Below are 19,566 nucleotides of genomic sequence, written 5' to 3'. Positions count from 1 at the left end.
GCAACTGTAGTCGGTATGGATGAAATCGCAACTGCTAGCGAAGAATCTTGCCTTAAAATCAGTGTACCATTTGCGGATTATAGGCCCAATGGGTGGATCTGCACCAAACTTTGTTTGGTAATGTCGTTGCACATTAATAACCGACTGGTTCACATGATAATCAAGATTTTCTGTCCTCTATAGCAGCCATTTCGCCTATATATATATATATATATATATATATATATATCTCAGCATTGCCGGTGTACCAGAATTTTGTCCCGCAGGAGTTCTTTTACATGCCAGTAAATCTACTGACATGAGCCTGTCGCATTTAAGCACACTTAAATGCCATCAACCTAAGCCGGGATCGAAACCCCAACCTCGAGCACAGAAGGCCAGCGCTATATCGACTGCGCTACACAGGCCGACTTTCGCCTCAACAATGAACAAATTTGTTTATATGCGCTATTATGAGGGAGTGTTACCAACTAGGAAAACAATGTTGCCACAACTAAACTTTTTGAGTTTCTCTTTCCCTTGGTGCTATTTTTATGCACCTCAGATTCATAGAACGTAAATTACATGTGTTCGAAACAGGAAAGGTCTTTTGTAAGAGTCCTGTATAATGAGTAATGAAATATATACTAGTATAATGTCGAAACATGGAGTAGGCCAAAAGAGAAAACTAAGGAGAGGAGTTCGATCTGGTACTTTGGATGGAGCCACAGCGTAGCTCAGTGTTACAGCATTCAGTATGTAGAACTGAAGGTCCTTTGTTCGATCCCCAGCGAATTTTCTCTGTTACTAATAAATAATAATCACAACAGAGAATTCTGTAGGCTTAAAAAATTAATATCATCATACAGATCAATTAGTATAACCACATAGAACTTTAAATTATATCCGAAAACTTGCAAGAGTTTACTCGTGTTTTTATCCGTATCACCCATAGTTTGATTGAGGATCATGAAGATGTCTTATCATTCGCGTCCATTAATGCATTATTAATTTTAAGACTTACTATTTATGGTCTGTTGCTGTTCGAATATCTGAGCAAAGAGACTAACTTCCTCAATTTTACAACATGAAACAGGCCTAGTGTAGACTTTCATCTCTTGTTAGGTATTTACAAATTTAGTAGGTAAATTTTTCGCATTGTTGGACCTTATAAATGCTAATCATCCTCCGTAGTGTAAAGTAGCTGTTTCCATGCTAATTGTTGGATCAAGGGTTTGCTGGTTCAAAGCCAGGCCGAGAGTAATTGATTTACAAAGGCAATAAAATACTTCACATGGCTTCTTCTGTGAGGAAATTAAAGCTGGGAGGCCCATGTCTATGTTTAAGGCACTTAAAAGAACAATGTAGCTGACAGAAGGACCAATACAACATTCGTCAGCCGTTTCATTCTCAAGTTGAATGTTGAATTTCTACACTAAATAATTTTTGTACTTGAAAGCATCATTAAATAAAATCCTATTGCTAATACTACTTATAGATGTGTGGACCATGTAGATGACTTTCTATATGTTAGACCTATCATGGATCATGGCTAACATTAGTAAGACATTAGCCCTTTAAAAGAACAGAATAAATACAGTTTTTCATAATGCTGTAGTTAGTGAAGAGAGAGTTGCAATTACAATTTATTACAATTAGCTCATGAAATCCCATGAAGGACAAAGGTCTCTTGCTGAAGCAAGGAGGAGGGCTGTGAGGAGCTCTGCAATCCCAAGTTGCCACAACGGGGAAGTTATTGGATTCTTCTTTTGTGAGTTGTATCAATTCTTCTCGATTCTTCGCTGTTATAGATTAGTGGCTGCCATAAATTCATCTTTAAGTCGTCCTCCCATTTTCTTCTTTGTATATTCACGTTTCTGCGGCTAATTTTTGGATCCCAGGCTGTGGCTTGGAATGTTCATCAGTTGACATTCATCTTCATCACACGTCCTGCTCAGATCTATTTGAGACAGCTGGATGTGTTTCCAGTATCTGCTCCTCAATTCCTGATTGTGCATTCTGTTTTGTAGTCAGATGCCTCATATTTTCTCTTCCATCTCCTTTTGACATATTCTTAGTATTTATTTTTCTCCCTCTAAGTTAGTGAAAAGTTTGGGTTCCATACAGATGAACTGGGAGAATACTGGTGTTCATTATTTTTCTTTTGATTTTGATGCTATAGCCATTAACTCTCTTGCTCTCCAATATACAACAGGAGAATGATGTAGCAAAAAATACAACCGTTTTAATGTAGGCACCATTTTTTATGTTATGTGGTTATATCACCAACATAATAATATGAATTGATGGCTCGAAAATGTCGTCCATGCTGCTGATATGTGCTGCAGAATTTCTTTTCCGCTAATATTTCTGAAAGACCCTATTTGTCCTAGATATAAGAATATATAATTCTAGGTGCTCATTGTTTACTACTATGTCTTCTTGTGTATAGTTTGTCATGAATCATGACTTATGATTTTGGTTTTAAACTTAGTAAAATAGCCCTACGTCCTTAACAGAATGTGAACTGATTTCTATGTAAGTTTCAGAGAACATTTTATCATTATGTAATGTGAATAGAGTTTCTGTACCTCAAGAATCGTCGTCGTCGTCATCGTCATCGTCATCGTCATCATCATCATCTTGAACATATCAAGTTCATTCATTCATGATGTTCTTCACAAAGCAGGTCTTTTACTGCAAACCCAGCATTCTCCAATCTTTCCTATTTTTCGCCTTCCTCTTAGTCTCCACATACGATTCATATATCTTAATGTTGTCTATCATCTGATATCTTCTTCTGCCCCTAAGTTTTCTTCCTTCACCATTAATTCCAGTGCATTCTTCAAAAGACAGTTTCAAATATAGGAGCCTTAATGTCCTTTCCTGGGAAATTTAGTAATGCAAGTGACCCCGATCTATCTTATCTCAAGAATATATTATAAAGCAATTTATAAATTAAAATAACTAAAAAAGAAAGCGAAATAATAGAAAGTAGATAACATTTCTGCAAAGCACTCGTCACAACTGAAGAAAGAAACTGTATCGAAAGCTTTCTTTTTTTTTCTACCTTCTCCAATACAACATCAAGAAGAGCATTTTGACAGTATAAATTGTTAAAGAGGAAACAGGGAAAAGATCTCATATTGTTACTACTGAAAATGAACTGTTTTTAAAATGAATTCTAAATTTTCTTTTCATTAGATTTACGAGATATTAATATTAATTTTAGATTAAAAATATTTTTATTATTTACAGTATGTTGAAGGCCACAGTTCATAACAATGTTCCTTTAGCTGAAAGGTAGATTGCAAGTACAGTATGTTCCTGTGTTCCCCTTTCAAGACTTTAAAATTTGATGATCCTATGTTCAAATGCACTCTGAAAACCTTTTTCATTCCATCCTCTGTCCACACTATAATATGAATGGATAGATACTTTGTTTTGAAGTTGGTCGGTTAGCTCACAATGTCGTACACTTGACAGCAAAGCCATTGACTTTTCTCACTGGTCAGAATTTATTTGATAACTATTCTTAACTTGTGCACTTCATATGTGCTGAAGGATTTCGTCACGCATAGTAAACTGTAAACCAGTGATAGTTTTAACTGAAATGTCCCCTCTTTTCTACAAGGAACCTTCATGTCGATATCTAGGTGACATCTATTATTATCAAGAACTGAGAACATCGTAAGCCAAGTCTTGTTGTTCATCCCAATTCATAAAAAGTGAATCTCGACATGGATCTGATGATTTTACTTCTTCAGCTGTTGTAAACTTCACATAAATCCATCTTCCTCTGTCAGAATAGAACATACATACCTTGGGCGTAGAGGCAAGTACGGTAGCCAAAATACAACCTAGTCTTATGATTCTGTTTTAAAATTAAAGAAAAAAATCCATCTTCCTCAGCCAGAATAGAACACACGTACCTTGGGCGCAGAGGCAAGTACAGTAGCCAAAATACAACCTAACCTTATGATTTCATTTTAAAATATGTACAAGTAGAAGCTCTCTGGGTAGTTTGTCAATTATTTAGGAAACTTTATATTATGTCATGCATTTCCGCTTTCTATCTTTTTAATATGTAAAGGGGACGGGGGGAAAAATCTTTGTAGTTAATGATCCAACAACAGCTCAACTTTAGGTACTCATTATTTAAAAAAATATATGACACTAGTAGTAATCTGTTATCAGTAGCAGTGTTTCCATTACATGTATTTAGGGAAAAATATTCATGAATTTTAAATGAACTCAGACAAAAACATTCTAGGGTCAAAAAGGTCACCAGTTGGATATACCAATATTTTAAAATAAATAATCTGCACAACTACTAGTAAGCACATCACATACTGACAACAACCATCGCTCTACCCCACAAAAACATGCAGCATTATTCTCTCTATGAAAGAGAGTGAATAAATTTGGATCTTTATTAATAAATCAACAGCAGCAATTTCTGACAATTTTCTGTGCTTGCATTTATACATAAATGACACCCTCTTGAAAAGCTAGAATTTACAGGAAGAAATTCTCTGGGTGATTATAATAGAAATTTCTTTTCTAGTATTGTCTTCCAATTCTTCAAAATTGTGGAAATGGTACATACTTTGTTGTAAAAAAATTCCAACAACGAAAGCTCAAATGTTGTCAGAAAGGGAAGATTTCCATTTTTATCTCACGCCTCTTCTGTTAGCATTCTGAGGCCGCTTCCTTTGACCGAAATAAAATAAAAAAAAAAAAACTGGTCTCATTCTTGACCCAACAGTAAGATTTGAAATTAATGAAGATAAACCAAAGCAAGTACATGAAGAGAAGTGCGCTATTTACCTTCCATGCTATGATGATCTCATTCATAAATATAATATTCAAGACTGGAATGTCACTTGACTTATGTTTGGTGCGCGAGGAACAATTCCCAAATTTAAATTGGAGATTCTCAGAAAATTAAAAGTTACTGAAAAGACTCTTCAGACAATTGCATTAACCATTTTAAAATCTTTATTGATCATCATTAATCACCATTTCTATTCATCTTTATAATATTTAGTGTATATTATTTATTTTCAATAAATTTTTATCGTTTTGATAGCTACCACATCTTGTCGCAGAATATTATTCTTTTTAAATTGCATTATGTATTTTTCTAACATTAAGCTTAATTTACATTTTCTTATTTGTTCATTTGAATTGATTAGGATGCTGATATTTTAAATCCAAGATTTGGATGGGTATCATTTCGATATACTACTGTCTAAAATAAAACAGTTTAATTTACAATTCTGCATTATGGTTCTGTTAAGAATTGCGATTACTGGGAATTATTAGGAAATTTTTTCCAGTGACTCTGTTTTCACAGAAGTATGGTAGATACATAATTAATCACTGTTCTAACGTGCATCATATTCTCAACGTAAAAACACTAAACAACTGACCAACTTGTTCTTTGTACTAGAGTGACTCAAAACATTGCTTATCGAACTTGAAGTGCATGTGTACTAATATACAGGCTTTCCTCAGAAGGACAATTATACACGGCATTAATGTTTTATTACCGAAAGATATGGCATATGGCATGTTTCATATTCATTCACACCAACAGTCGCTATCAGTACTGGTGTAGCCTACACATATCTTAAAAACAGACCTAGCTCTTTATATTATGCACTGTTTTTCAGTTACCTGTAAGGAACTATGAACAAAGCATTTAAAATCACAATACTTTCCTCTGTTATTGATAAATAGATGACGTGTTGATGATGGGTAATTCATGTTCTCATATGCATAGCACTAATCAAAGCTAAGAAAGTCATTTACGTTCTATTAAAGTTATTTATATATAAATGAAAATGAACTCATTGTATGTATGCACAAGGCCAGCATGCTATAACATTTATGATATCTTGTGTTGTTGCAACTCATACCAGTGTTGAGGTTCATGCTGCATTCAGTTGTGTCCTCACAGTGGGCAGGTTGTCTATAGTTAAGCTTACCCTTTTCTGAAGTTCCTGTATTGTTATCCTCTGTGGTGACCTCACCTGACCCAGAGCCTGAGAGGCAATCCTCGTCATCACATTGTGTACTCGGTGTCACCTTTGGAGTTGTGGTCGGAGGTCTTGTTGGTGGGACATACACTGGAGTAATGAGATCGTCTCCTGCAGAAAGAAAATAGTAAGTTTATTTTTGGTTATGAAATTTCTGACCATTTCAAAATGGAAATAATGTGCTAACCCGAAAAAGTCGTCCTCGATGGTGTAGTGGTTATCCAAGTAACGCAGGTTCAAACCCGGATGAGGCTGGTTAATTTTTCGGTCAAGAATCCGAAGCATAACTTCTTCTGGGAGAGAAATAAAGCTGGAGGTGTTGTGTCATGTTTATCGTGTGACAAGACATTAAATATAATAGTACCGTAACCAAAATTCTCAAAATGCTTTTTGTACTTTTCATCTACAATAAAATTATTTTATCTTCAATTGCAGATGATTCTGCTGAATAAGTCCCAAAAGTATTCTGGTATCTGGATTAGTCATAATCTTTGTCTATCATTCTATCACACAACTCCTTGCCAGTGTCATCACCTTACAATGAAATTCAACTCTGAAAACTGTAAATGGCGTAGTTCTGATGAGTTCATAGTTGAGCATATTATTTGGAGACACCAGTAATGGAAATGAATCAATCAACTTGGAAGATTACGAATTTATGCCGGTTACTAGCATCTAATTAACTTCAAATCTTCTTCTTCTTCTTCTTGTTTTTTCTACTTATCATTATAAGATTAGGCCACGAGACCTTCTTGCTAGTCTGAGAAGACTATTGCCTTGGTTAATATCAATGGTGGCTCATGTAATTATGAGAAATATTATACTTAGATGCTTAAATATAACATTGAAATTAAGAAATGCTTAAATTCTTTATATATAAATTTCGTAAAACTCTATCATTAAACAAAAAGCGAGCAGGCTCTGACCTACTTGAAGTTACGCTGTGGCATGAGTGCATCACAACTGTGATGGGACAGAAAGAATACCGGATTATAGATATGTGCTGCAGTTTTCACAGTTCAGTAAAAGCATGAGCATTTAACAAGAAAATCTTACCTACCGGTATGTGACTTTTTGCATTTTATGTTACTAGTTTTGGCACTTCAATAATCATTTTTATTTAGATATTTGAAAGAGCAATTAATTAGAATACTAAATAAATTTGCTGACTATAAGAAAATAGAACAGATTTTATGTTTACATTAAAGATGAAGTTAATAAATAGACGTTAAAATACATTTTCATTTAATAGTTTGTCGAAGTGTTACTAAATAAGCTATGTTTGCAGTATCTCGCATTAAAGTAGTTACAATTAAGTAATGTAAAAATTAATTCATTATTCTATATACACTTTTAACACTTGTATATCACTGATTAGCTTTTCAACTTTTTTACTGTGTTAATTTTTAGGAAATTACCCAGCCTAGTGAGAACAACACTTCGAAACTAGTCAGACAGGTAATTTCTTAAAAATTAACATAGTAAAGAAGTTGAAAAGCTAATTAGTAAAAATTTAATAAACCTTTTGGTTACTTTACAAGACTCGTGCCTCCCATAGGTAAAGTTCCATGAGCTGGCACTTTTTGATGGTAGTATACATACAATAATATATATTTTTTGTGTATTTTAACATTCGATATATACACTGAACATGTTTCTTCCTTTTTTCTTGATACCCGTTATTATAGCTACAATTTAATCTCTATTTTCGGAAATTCTTTATCTAATAATTACATTTACCAAGCTTTTAACTATTTTATTTGTACAACTTTAACAATTTTATTTGTACAACTTAAGTTTTTTATTATCATCAATTTTCCTGAGGTTCCCGATATTATACTTATTGTCATATTTAAATTATTGTCTGTACTCAACAGTTTTCCAAAATTGTGAATTTCCATGTCATTAGTAATACGATACCTAAAAGACTGTTTACTGTCTTTCGTTTCAATCATAATTCCTGTGGTATATTAATAATTAATTCTAACTGCGAAAAGTTAGTAATATTACCTGATCCACTTTCAAAGACAGGTGTACACTCATCTTCATCATCTGCATTGCATCCTGAACCAGCTCCTGAGAAGACTAGGTCATCCTCTACGCCAGAAAAGCCTGAAGCAGGGGTCTGAAAAATAAATACTTTTGTGACAGAATTTTTATACTTATTACAAATACCGTAGACCTGTGCTGTATACTAACCACATTAAGAAAATATGTGCTAATAATGTGAAAAAAATCTTCTACAGCGTATTACGTGCATATAGTTCATTTGGTAGTCTTCATAATTAAGAAGAAAGACACAATTGTATTAATATTTAAATCGTTGAAGAATAAGCACTAAGACAAGAAATGTAAGAGTGTGAAGTTAGATTGTAAAATTGTCTTGAATATTATTAAAGCTTTAATTCTTGATTGTGAAGAAAAACAGCTCTGCTGAGGTGAAGGACTCAGAAGTCAAGAAAATAGTCTTTATGAAACGAAAATTTTGTAACAGAAACGTCTTCAGTGGTCTAGTGATTGTGCCTGATCAGTGGGAATAGAATTCTAGGCGCAAGAAATCCTAAGTACAGCTTCTGATATATAAGGAGAAAAGGTTCTGGTCACATGTAATAGATTTATTGCATGTAAAAGATCCCATGTTCATGAGTAGATCTAAAGATAATATTTTATGCCAGATCCACTATTATTTCATTCTGGACTCTAAGTGCCAGATTCCTCATTGGAAGTACTGTTAAGACAACAGAGGCCAGTCGAGATGATCCAATGATTTTATTGTCAAATACTGGATATCAGAAGCCAATGTATTAGACTTTTGTATCAGAATGAAACAACAGTAGAGGTTAGTGCTACCTACGTATTTTTGTGTTTATTACAGAAAGGGCGGCTACATAATTTAATATAATTTTATTTTATATAGCCATCATTGTAAGAGGCTGTTTCAGCACAGTAAGATCACTTTGGGAAAAAGCCTGCTGAACCAGTAATGGCAGCAATGAACCTTATGACCCAACTTGGCATATGTTCTAGTTGTATGCAGAAGAGAAAAGAGAGAAATGCTGTTCATTTCTATCCTCAAATTACATTGGCTCAGTCTTGTACAGTACTCCTACTGGGAAACAGAGAAGAAAGTTGTAAAGATATGCTTTTACTTAAAATGTGGGTAAATTTTTATCACAGTTGTGTTTCTGCGGAGCATTGCTGAAGATTGTAGCATTTTTTCTCTATATCTGGATGAAATGCCAGCATTGAAAGAGCGCTTTCTTTGATGGATGCTTCATAGACAGAAGAAAAGAACAGGTTATGACTTAAGTCGATAAATGCATTTCTGCAGATAAAGTATAAGCTAAATGTAAATTGCAGTGAATTTCGTAAGGTCATTCAGAAACTAACAAATTTCGTTTCTTCTATTCACAGTTCTGAGAATTATGAGTGATACTGTGGTGGTGATACATACCTGAATGGTCTGCCCTTAAAATAAATGTTAATAATGTAATGCCCATGCCAAATACTGTATGATGACAGATGAGATAAAGTGCATTACTGAAGCGTCCAAGCCTGTCCATGTACAATGGTGTCGATCATAAATAAATGGATTTAGTTGTCCATATTAAATATACAGTATAAGTTTCTTAGAAATTCATACGTTTCCTGTTGATGATTGAATTCATGTGTCGATCATGTCCTGCTTTTGTGTTTCTTCATTATGACAACCCTAATTTTACATCGAGTGCATGAAGGCAAAACTGACTCTAATCGCCTTCTGTTTTGGATAAACATCTCCATTGATATATAAATACATAAAACAACAAAGTACTGGAGCTTCAAAAAACCGAACCAGCTTCATGAAGAACCCCTGTATGATGTGCACTGTGAGTGATGACAGAATAACAGGTACAGTACTGGTACAACTTTTTTTAACAAACTATAATGCTCAAAGATGTGCTGAAATTATTTTACTTCCTCCCCCTTTTCTTTCTTTCTTTTTTTTTTTTTTTTTTTTTTTTTGGCGAGTTAACAGTGAAGGAAGTGTACGGTACATTTGCCTTTTTCCAGCAGGATTCTGCGACAAAACATACAGCTGATTAGTCTATGGACGAATTCATACAGTATTCGAGGATAAGATTATCAGTAGGAATGTGTAGCCCCTTCGATTCCTGATCTAACACCCTTTAACTTTTAGCTCTGGGGAACTTTCAAAGATAAATTGTACAAAAATAATCCACGCACCCTAGAAGATCTGAAAAATAGCATCTGGAAAAACATTGGCTTCATTTCTTAAAGGATATTGCAGCAAGTGATGTATCACACCCTCAGTGCATTAGTATATCAATCCAAAATTGCTAATTTAGAGAAAAGTAACTTCTAAGTTTCAAATTATGAATTAAATACATTTCACGTTACCTACTACTTTTAAGTACCGGTATTTAATACATGAGAGGTAGCAGATAACCTGAAATGTACGGTATTTAATTCATCATTTTAAAATTAGAAGTCACTGTCTCTAAAATAGTAATTTTATGTCGATACACTCATGTAGGCTACTAAGGGTGCATTATTATTTCTTACATAGGTGCCACAAATATTTGGAATAAGAAAAAAAAACAGTTTCAGCATCTCCTTATTTATTTACAATGACAATAATATCATGGACAGTTTGATTCTTAAATTTTTTCATTGCTGAATGCAAATAAGAATTAGTTCATTTTAGAATCAAACAATCCCAATTACAAATTTAACATAGTAGGCAAATATGTATATTGATAAATATAATTGACAAGGAAATTTAAACTCTGTCAATTTCAATATTCATGGGTCTGATGTGAAAAATATGCTGTTTTGTGCACCAACACATTTTCAAGAGGCAAATCATCACTGGATGTGATGTGAGAGCAGTTACGTAAAACTAACCTGCTGCATACGTTGTAAAGGTTCATGCTGTCGATCTCTAATCCCTGTCATAAGCTGGACGTCCCCTCTCACCGACGTACGACCATCCTTCTCTGAAGCTAGATCCAGCAGTCGCAAACCATTAAAAACTAGCCCTGCCATCACACCAGAAAATGGTCTTTCCACCCGTTGTTTTGCATGATTCCATTTTCCACCAATTTGAATTTGAGCTTGGCTGTTAAAGACTGAGAGCTGCTGGCCTGTGAAACATTCAAACTGAATATTATACCTTTTATATTTTTGAGATACATTCAAAACGGATATCATGCATTTTATATTCCTGAAACAAAACAGAATACTAAATGTTAACTTTTTATACCAGTAATTTATTTACCTACAGCTATAAAAATAGACCAGTAATGAGAATTTTATTTTATTCTAACAAATGAGACAGAATAAGGAACATATGAATGAAGATTATAACTGCTAAGCATATATTTTAGTGTCATGATATTTATAGTCCCATCGCTCTTATTTCTGGCAGCCAATCACGTTGCAGGTCGGCTACATTTAAAAGTGTGTGTCTTGTGATTAACTGATGATGACGTTATGCATTTCCTAAAGCCCGATAAATACTTAATATAATTGCCCGCCATTTTGTCTCTTTTACAGAAAGCACACGAGGACGTTATTTGCCGCTCAATTATTTACTGAATTACAGTGAATTTGATTTATTATCATAGCAGCTATGACATGATAATGTTTAATAGTGCGGCAAATAGATTCCTCATCTGGTAGCTTGGCAACGAAAGAACAATAGAGCCTTCACTTTCTAAGATCCCAAATTCTTTCTTTCCTCTTAATCTCCCCATAATAATACATTAACGTTGTCTATCAGGTGATATCTTTTACCCCGAACTCTTCTCCTGTTCACCATTCCTGATATGTATCATATTAATTTATATTATATTAATATTAACTAATCCCCTACAAATATACCAAATTAACAAATTAGACCTACACAAAATAAAAGGAATCAGTCACTGCACTCACACATCTACTGGCACTTATGCCAGAAATGGTTTCATATGTGTAAATATATTTATATTGTTATTTATGTACAATGGCTGGAGAGGGCGTCCTGTGCGTATAAGACCCTAAATCGGCCTCTGGCTCAAAGCCAGAAATGTCAATAAACAACAACAACTTTCTAAGATGTAAGGAAAGAGGAGGAGTCACGCCGGGAATAACAGTGTCGCAACTATAATTTTAAAAGTACTGCAAATTATATTGGCAATTGGTTTGAATTTGTTTAGAATAATAGTATAAATGGTTGGGTAAGAATGGATGGTTGACTTCATTTGACTTAAAAGCTCCATAACAAACACCTCTCAACAACAGATATCTCTTATAAAACGAATGTTTAAAATTTTCCTCGCAAATTTACAATGTTCTTGTTGAGGTGGAAAATTCTCAATAACTGTTATTCTCAGTACCGGTAGTGCATTTGGACACCCAAATATGCAAGTAGAATGTTTAAAATTTACTCAATGGAACATATTAAAATATGTTCTTCCTATATTTCACATGTCCTCACGTCTACTTACATTGACTACGATACATATAACTAAGGTGTCAAAATTACAATGTCTGATCATTTCAGATGTAGAAAAGTACCTATAATTAATATAGTCAAAACAGCAACAAACAGCCTTACATTTGTTTGGAGTAAAATGTGTGTGCCATTTTATTTTGATCATATTAATATTAAAATTTGTATGTTCTTGAATATGAATGAATGTATAAATGTATATATTTGTCTTCAAGCAATATACCTTTTGGTGAGGTGGCACTTCACATTATTAGTATACAGAACCATCTCCCCGTTTTAGACGCCTCTCTTACAAGTCAATTGGGACATTACTTATTTTTAATTTATAATTGCAATTCTTCCACTAGTCTTTTCTTGTCTTTCATCAATTCTTCCTCTACTTTACTCCTAACTCATCATTATACCAAAAATACTGTAACCCACCTCACTCTACATCTCTAATTATTTGCACTTTTCACTACTCCCTTTTCCACATAGCTACTTTTTAGGTCTTAGTTTTCTTCTCTCACGATTTATTTCCTCTCCACACCATTCCTTAAGTTATGCTGTTTTTTCACCTTGTTTTCCCCTCTTCCTTCATCACTGCTCCCTGAACTATCTCCTACTTGTGTTACTCTACTTCTAGTCAGCCTCGATTTAGATCTTAGTTCCTTCACCCGCTTTGGAATTGCTCCCATCTGATGTCCACTATTTCCATTCGCTTGCAGTGAGGTCTTGTACTGCTGAGCTTGCTGAACTTGCTGAATACCAGTTCGCATCACTCCTGTTTCTTCTTCAGTTGACGTCACTGCCTGCTTTCCGGAAATTTTCGCTGAGTTTGATACATTTACAATTTACAATTGACTCGCGTACATTCACCACACTTGTGTCACTAACCTCGCCTTCAGATACAATATTCTTGACTTTTTCTTTCAAAAATTTTCTGTTCCTTTCCTTTTCTTCTGAGTCTACGATCGGTTCCTTTAACATTACTAAGCATTCTTGAATATAATTTTACAGGTTAAACAAGAAGATTAGCTAAGTCAGCAATGACATGGAAGCCAATAAAGAGGAGGAAGAGGAAGAGGAGGAGGAGGAGGAGTTGGCATGATGGAGTAAATAAGGCAATGGAAAGTCGTGGATTGGAGTTTGACAAGTAGCTTGACAGATACGGTTGGACATTGGGAGGAGAAAGACGCATCTGTTATAAATCGGACACAAATATATACTGTGTATGTTTATAGGTCCATATGTATATGTATAAAACTGTGTATTGCAATTTTGGAAGAGTAACACCCTTGTCGAAATTGAGATTTCAGTGCATTTTGAATACTAAAATTCGCTTCATTTTATCAGCAATAAACAATTATTAAGTACGACCAATGATGTTGAAATTTATATACAAAATAAGAAAAGACTTTCATTTCTCCCTAGAAATCGTTTATTACATGCAGACTTTTAATTGTTTGATTCATGAAATGAAGGTTTTGTTACAAGTCTTATCATTTTTTTAATTTAAATTAAATTGAATGTTTTTTTTTTTTTTGCATAACATAAAAGGAATTTACCATAATATTGGTAACATTGTATGCAATAGCTGGAATACATCGGCTGAGTATTATCGTAAGCAAATTAAATGCTGTAATAAGGTCACAAAACAAAATATACCGGTAGTTTAATAGTTTAACTGTATACTCTACCAAATACGAACTTTACATTAAAAATATGCTGAACTATGGTAAATGAGTAACTGAAATGTTTTGTCCCCATTCTTTTTTTCTTTTTTAATTGAGAATTACATCATTAATACTCCCTGATTCAAATTTTAGTAGATAATACAATTAATGATGGAAAGCTTAAGTATACAAAAAAAAGATTAACTGAATAATAAGTAGTCCTGAGTGGTACAATAGAAGATAAAAGTGAAAAACGGAAATTGTTGATTTTAGGAAGTGGAAACGGAAATTGTTGATTTCAGAACAATCTGTCTTCAGCTGCAGCAGTTGTAGGCCTACATTTGCCTTACAGCATGGGAGGAGAAAAGATTGTTAGAGAAAACAACAGGTGAAATTAGTGTTTCACTTCAAATTGATTACAGTTGTAGCATGAAAAAACTTTTGGGTTGACATAAATTAGGCCTATATATAAATCCAGTGGCATAACAAAATCCTTAAGGGCCCACACACAGAATTATCACAGGATTTCAAAATTAATTTTTTGTTCAACGCTTTTAACTCTGAAGGGTATCTTTCAGTGACGTGTAGTGATAATTCGAGGCAGGGAAGCAGTAACTAAATAAATTAATATTTAGAAAATAAATTACCTATTCACACGTCATTTAAACTGCAGAACAATACTCCTGTTTTGTTGAGTGAACTTCTCTATTACGTCGTTGTAAAACTGAGATTGTTTTGACAGTTCCTTAACAAATTATTTTTCAATTGATAGGTATTTCTCACGAATGTTTTTATCCTCTTGGGAGTACATCTACAGAAGAAGTGTGGCAGGAATTGTTAGTGCAAGTTCACAAAATCTGACAACTTCAGAGCAGAGTTCATTTTCTTTAATAAATTTCAAAAACTTACTGACACTATTGACACTGTTTTACACTAATACTTTTTTTTTACACTGAGCAGTACAGATAATAAGGAACACAAAGCTATTGTATCAAAGAAACATCCATAATTAGCATTTAGTGATTGAGGGAATTGAGCATTGTAAAGGTTTTGTAAATTTGTGAGTTCAAGAAATTTTAGATTCTCAATATCATTGAACCTTGAATTTAATTGTTCAAGAACGTTGTCAGTAACTTCGAAAAACAGTTTGCGATAGCATGTTTCCAAACCACCAACATCATTAATACGGATTTTCTTAGGCTGTGGCTTCGAAATGTCAAAAATATTTGTTATATGATTCCAAATATTCAGAAAGCTGTCCCTTTTGCTTAGAATAATTGCCTTAAAGTCACCGATTTTGTAATGCAATGTCATTTGCTTTGCTTTGAACAATATCAAAAAGGATGTCTGTAAGGGGAAATATTTCGCCAAATACATGAAACAGAAAATTAAAATTGAAATCGGTTTTCATCAAAGCAAAGCATCCTCTTGACGAATTAAGAGTTTCTGAATCTCAATATCAATCTATTCAAGATTATTTTCAAACAACTCGATGAGAGGTTGACGATATTCTAAAATGGTTTGTACGAGTCTACCATTGTAATTCCAGCAAGTAGGAAATACCTTCGGAAGTCTTTTCTTCACTATTTCATCCAAAATGTGGGTTCGCTTAGAAGACAGAGAAAAATTAAGCAAGGCCACTAAGTGACAGAAATAATATTTTGCATTATGTGATTGTCTCAGCCGACTGAGAGGGAACTAAATTCAGATGATGAGCAAAGCAATAAACAAAGAATGCACAAGGGAAAGATTGTCTTTCTGTAGCATGCAATCCACTGAAATGGCCAGACATTACAGTTCTGCCATCGTAACTGAGCTACTAACTATGAACCTCATTTCAGTTCCTCCACGATTTGACACACTATGCTATACAAAGCTCATGCAGTTGTGTCTGATGAAGCATCCCAAAACCTAAAAAGCCTTCCCTGAACATTGGCGTCCTTGGTCTGATATTTAATGCAGAAAACTAACTGGCATTTCTGGCATCCGTAATTTCATTCAAGCAAATAGTTGTAAATGGACTATTAATCATTTCCTTCTTAACAATTCGTCTACACCTGTGGAGTAACGGTCAGTGCGTCTGGCCGCGAAATCAGGTGGCCCAGGTTCGAATCCTGGTCGGGGCAAGTTACCTGGTTGAGGTTTTTTCCGGGGTTATCCCTCAACCCAATACAAGTAAATGCTGGGTAACTTTCGGTGCTGGACCCCGGACTCATTTCACCGGCATTATCACCTTCATTTCATTCAGATTCTAAATAACCTAGATGTTGATACAGCATCGTAAAATAACCCAATAAAATGAAAATAAACAATTCAAAACAACTGACGAAATTAAGTCATTTGGATGAAATTAGAAGTACCCTGGAAAACTGTGGATTTTCTAAATGATGAACTAAAATGGATCATATTTTGATATGAAAAGCATCAAATCTTTATAATTTTCCTTATTCACGGACTCATTTGATTCACTATGTCCTCTAAAGCTAAGTTCATGCACTCCAAGGAAACACACAACATCAATGAAGCGCTTTAATATTTCGCGATTTTTTTTTAAAAGTTCGTTATGCTTTAGATTGTCAATTTTCACATGATGATCTAATGCATGATTGAGTCTTTACAATTTATCAAAGGTTTTCCATTTCAAAACGCACTCTAAATGACTTTCACAAGATGAATGCTTTATCACTTGATGTAAATTATTTAAGTTTGATAATCCCGTTTTATTCCACATGGTCTTGTCCATCGAGAATTGAACACACGGCCAACAAAATAATTTACACTTACTTTCAAACCCGGTAAGCCATACTAAAGTTTCGTATAGATACACATTAAAATATCTCGTATATGTCGTGATTTTCTTCATTAAATTTTTAACAGCTGTTTTGCTTTACCTTTATCTACAAATTTATTTTCCCTTCGTCAAAACATCCACACGTTGCAATACTAGTTACTGCCACCAGAAGTCGTGGCAGTGGCCATACACTGTTTTCATACAGCTTCCAACAGACCCTATACGAATTTCTCCGTAACTATTTTTAAACAACATATATATTAAATTCAACTTCCAGAATACTACAATAATATAATACGCACTGATTTTTTTTTTACAAAGAAGTATAATTTACATTCCAAACTACAATGACAGAGCAGAACACGTAATGCATGTTTCACGTAATGCTCTATGCAGTGTCTTGGAAGCTAGATTCCAATGTGAAAATGGTGTGGTCCGACTGCTTTAAAGGGTTTAGAGGGAAACTTCTTTGTCTGACCGCTGCATGCTGTGTACAGTACGGAACAAAACTAACAACACTATAAAATAAGACGACTAACAAATATTTTTCAGATATATATATTTCATTTCGTAAGTTCATGAGGAAGCACTGCTTCCCTTGCTTCCATGGTATGCCCCTGGTTCTTTAATTTATTTTCGGCTTCTGTTTATGAATTTGAGGGGTGTGTGGTAGCGTCACAGTTAAGGCATAACTCTGCAAGAAGGAAGGTAGAAGAGGGCTCAGTGCTTGGTAGTGTCATGGATTTTCTCCATTGATCTAATCGTTACGGCCTACAAATGGTATTTCCTTGAGAGTAAAGGTGGAGGTGGCCATGTATGACTGAAATCCCAATTGCCATCTAGGAGCATTAATCTCCTACCACCCTGTGGGCCTCTATGGCCTGTGATGATTTTTACCTTATGAATCTGGCCAGATTTTACCTACATATCTCGCAAAACTTTTTTAATTTCGATTAAAGGAATTACGATACATAAGGCTATAATTTCATTCATGTAAACATTAAGAAATTAAATACAGTACTAAATTTGAAACAAAAATTGTTAAACACATATAACAATTTAATATGCAGCATTACAAGTCTCATTTAGAAGCTCCTGAAAGTCACTTTCTTCTATTCTGGAAGTTTTTTGTGTTTTAACTCCACAATGTCTCCCTTTAGAAACCAGCAATAATTGGTCACCACTTATTCCCACCTGCCTTGATAATGCTTTCCTATGACTTTCTTATCTTAATGGAATCTATCTCTCATGTTCCTCACTGAAATCTCCTATATTGTTAGGGAGAAAGTCAATATTGCAATACAGAAAATGGAGTTTAATGCTCATATTGTATCTTAAAATTTTCAGTGCTATCAACATATTTCTTACAATGTTCCCCAAGAAATTTAAACCACATTCTTAAATTCCATCCAAATCAGTCTTTCTTTCTTGCCCATTTTTTTTTTACCAACATCCTATATTTAGGTTTTCTTTATTACTCGTACAAATAATTTATCAGCTATCAATAACAACCTCATAAAATTACTTAAAAACACTCCCAAAAATAATATACACTTATGAAAAAAAAAATAAAAATAAAAATAAATAAATAAATAAATAAATAAATAATTTAATTAACAATATTTTCACCGTTACAATTACACATATATAAAAACTAAATATAAACATTTACATAGAGATAAAAAATTTTACAGGAGAAAAAGTTCGTCCAAAGGGCTGGACTCTGGAAGAGTACCCAAAACGCTCATTGCATTTCCGCGTTGAATAGCAATACTTAAGAGTTGACGCAAATAAGTAGTGCAACAGCGATCACCAGTAATGGAGATCAAAATTTGGCCGATTTGAGATACCAAAACTTTAGCGTCTTGCTCATTAGATTTTCAAAATATCAATTTTTCAACAGATTTCTTATCTGGATCCCATAAAGATTTCTTCTTTAGGAATAGCCTTAGACACAAAGGAAAATTTAGAACTGTTATAACAGCACCTGAAACAAGGAAAATCTTTAAGCAGTATTTTTATGAACTGCTCTGTTATTTGAAGTTTAGTATGAAGAGGAGGCAGAAGGATTTTTTTTCTTATTACATTAAACATTCATTCACATGTTATATTTTTCTTCCCAAGATTCATTGTTATTCTGACAGGCTGCTCTCTTCTAATCCAATGTTATTCACGAGCATGGCTGTTCAATTCGAAATTTTATTTAATATACAGTACTAATAATAGTGGATGAAGAAAGAATGATGCTGAGACTGATCAGGAAGAGGAAAAGGAATTGGCTGGGTCACTGGTTGAGAAGAAACTGCCTTCTGAAGGATGCACTGGAAGGAATGGTGAACAGGAGAAGAGTTCGGGGCAGAAGAAGATATCAGATGATAAACGACATTAAGATATATGAGTTATATGAAGAGACAAAGAGGAAGGCAGAAAATAGGAAAGACTAGAGAATGCTGGGTTTGCAGTGAAAAACCTGCCCTGAGGCAGAACACTATGAATGAATGAATGAATGAATACTAATATTAATGAATGAAAATAACATGTTCACACCTGCTAAAAAATTTACAATAACGACCTAATTGCAGCTCATTATACTGTACT

General features: G+C 34.0%; 1 protein-coding gene across 2 annotated transcripts in view; it reads right to left on the bottom strand.

Annotated features, from left to right (window-relative positions):
* The window catches only part of LOC138700108 (neurexin 1-like), a 940,828-nt gene that overhangs the window by 33,980 nt on the left and 887,282 nt on the right, over positions 1-19,566 (bottom strand). For both annotated transcript variants that reach the window (XM_069826434.1, XM_069826432.1), the window contains exons 17-19: positions 10,932-11,170; positions 8,034-8,148; positions 5,973-6,134 (exon numbers count right to left, since the gene is read on the bottom strand). In XM_069826434.1, coding sequence (XP_069682535.1) covers positions 5,973-6,134; positions 8,034-8,148; positions 10,932-11,170 — 516 coding nt within the window. The remainder of the gene's footprint in view (positions 1-5,972; positions 6,135-8,033; positions 8,149-10,931; positions 11,171-19,566) is intronic.

The sequence above is a fragment of the Periplaneta americana genome, chromosome 1 (assembly GCF_040183065.1).
Source record: "Periplaneta americana isolate PAMFEO1 chromosome 1, P.americana_PAMFEO1_priV1, whole genome shotgun sequence".
NCBI lineage: Eukaryota > Metazoa > Arthropoda > Insecta > Blattodea > Blattidae > Periplaneta > Periplaneta americana.
Note: the sequence above shows the minus strand (reverse complement) of the source record. Positions and strands in the feature narration are given on the sequence as shown.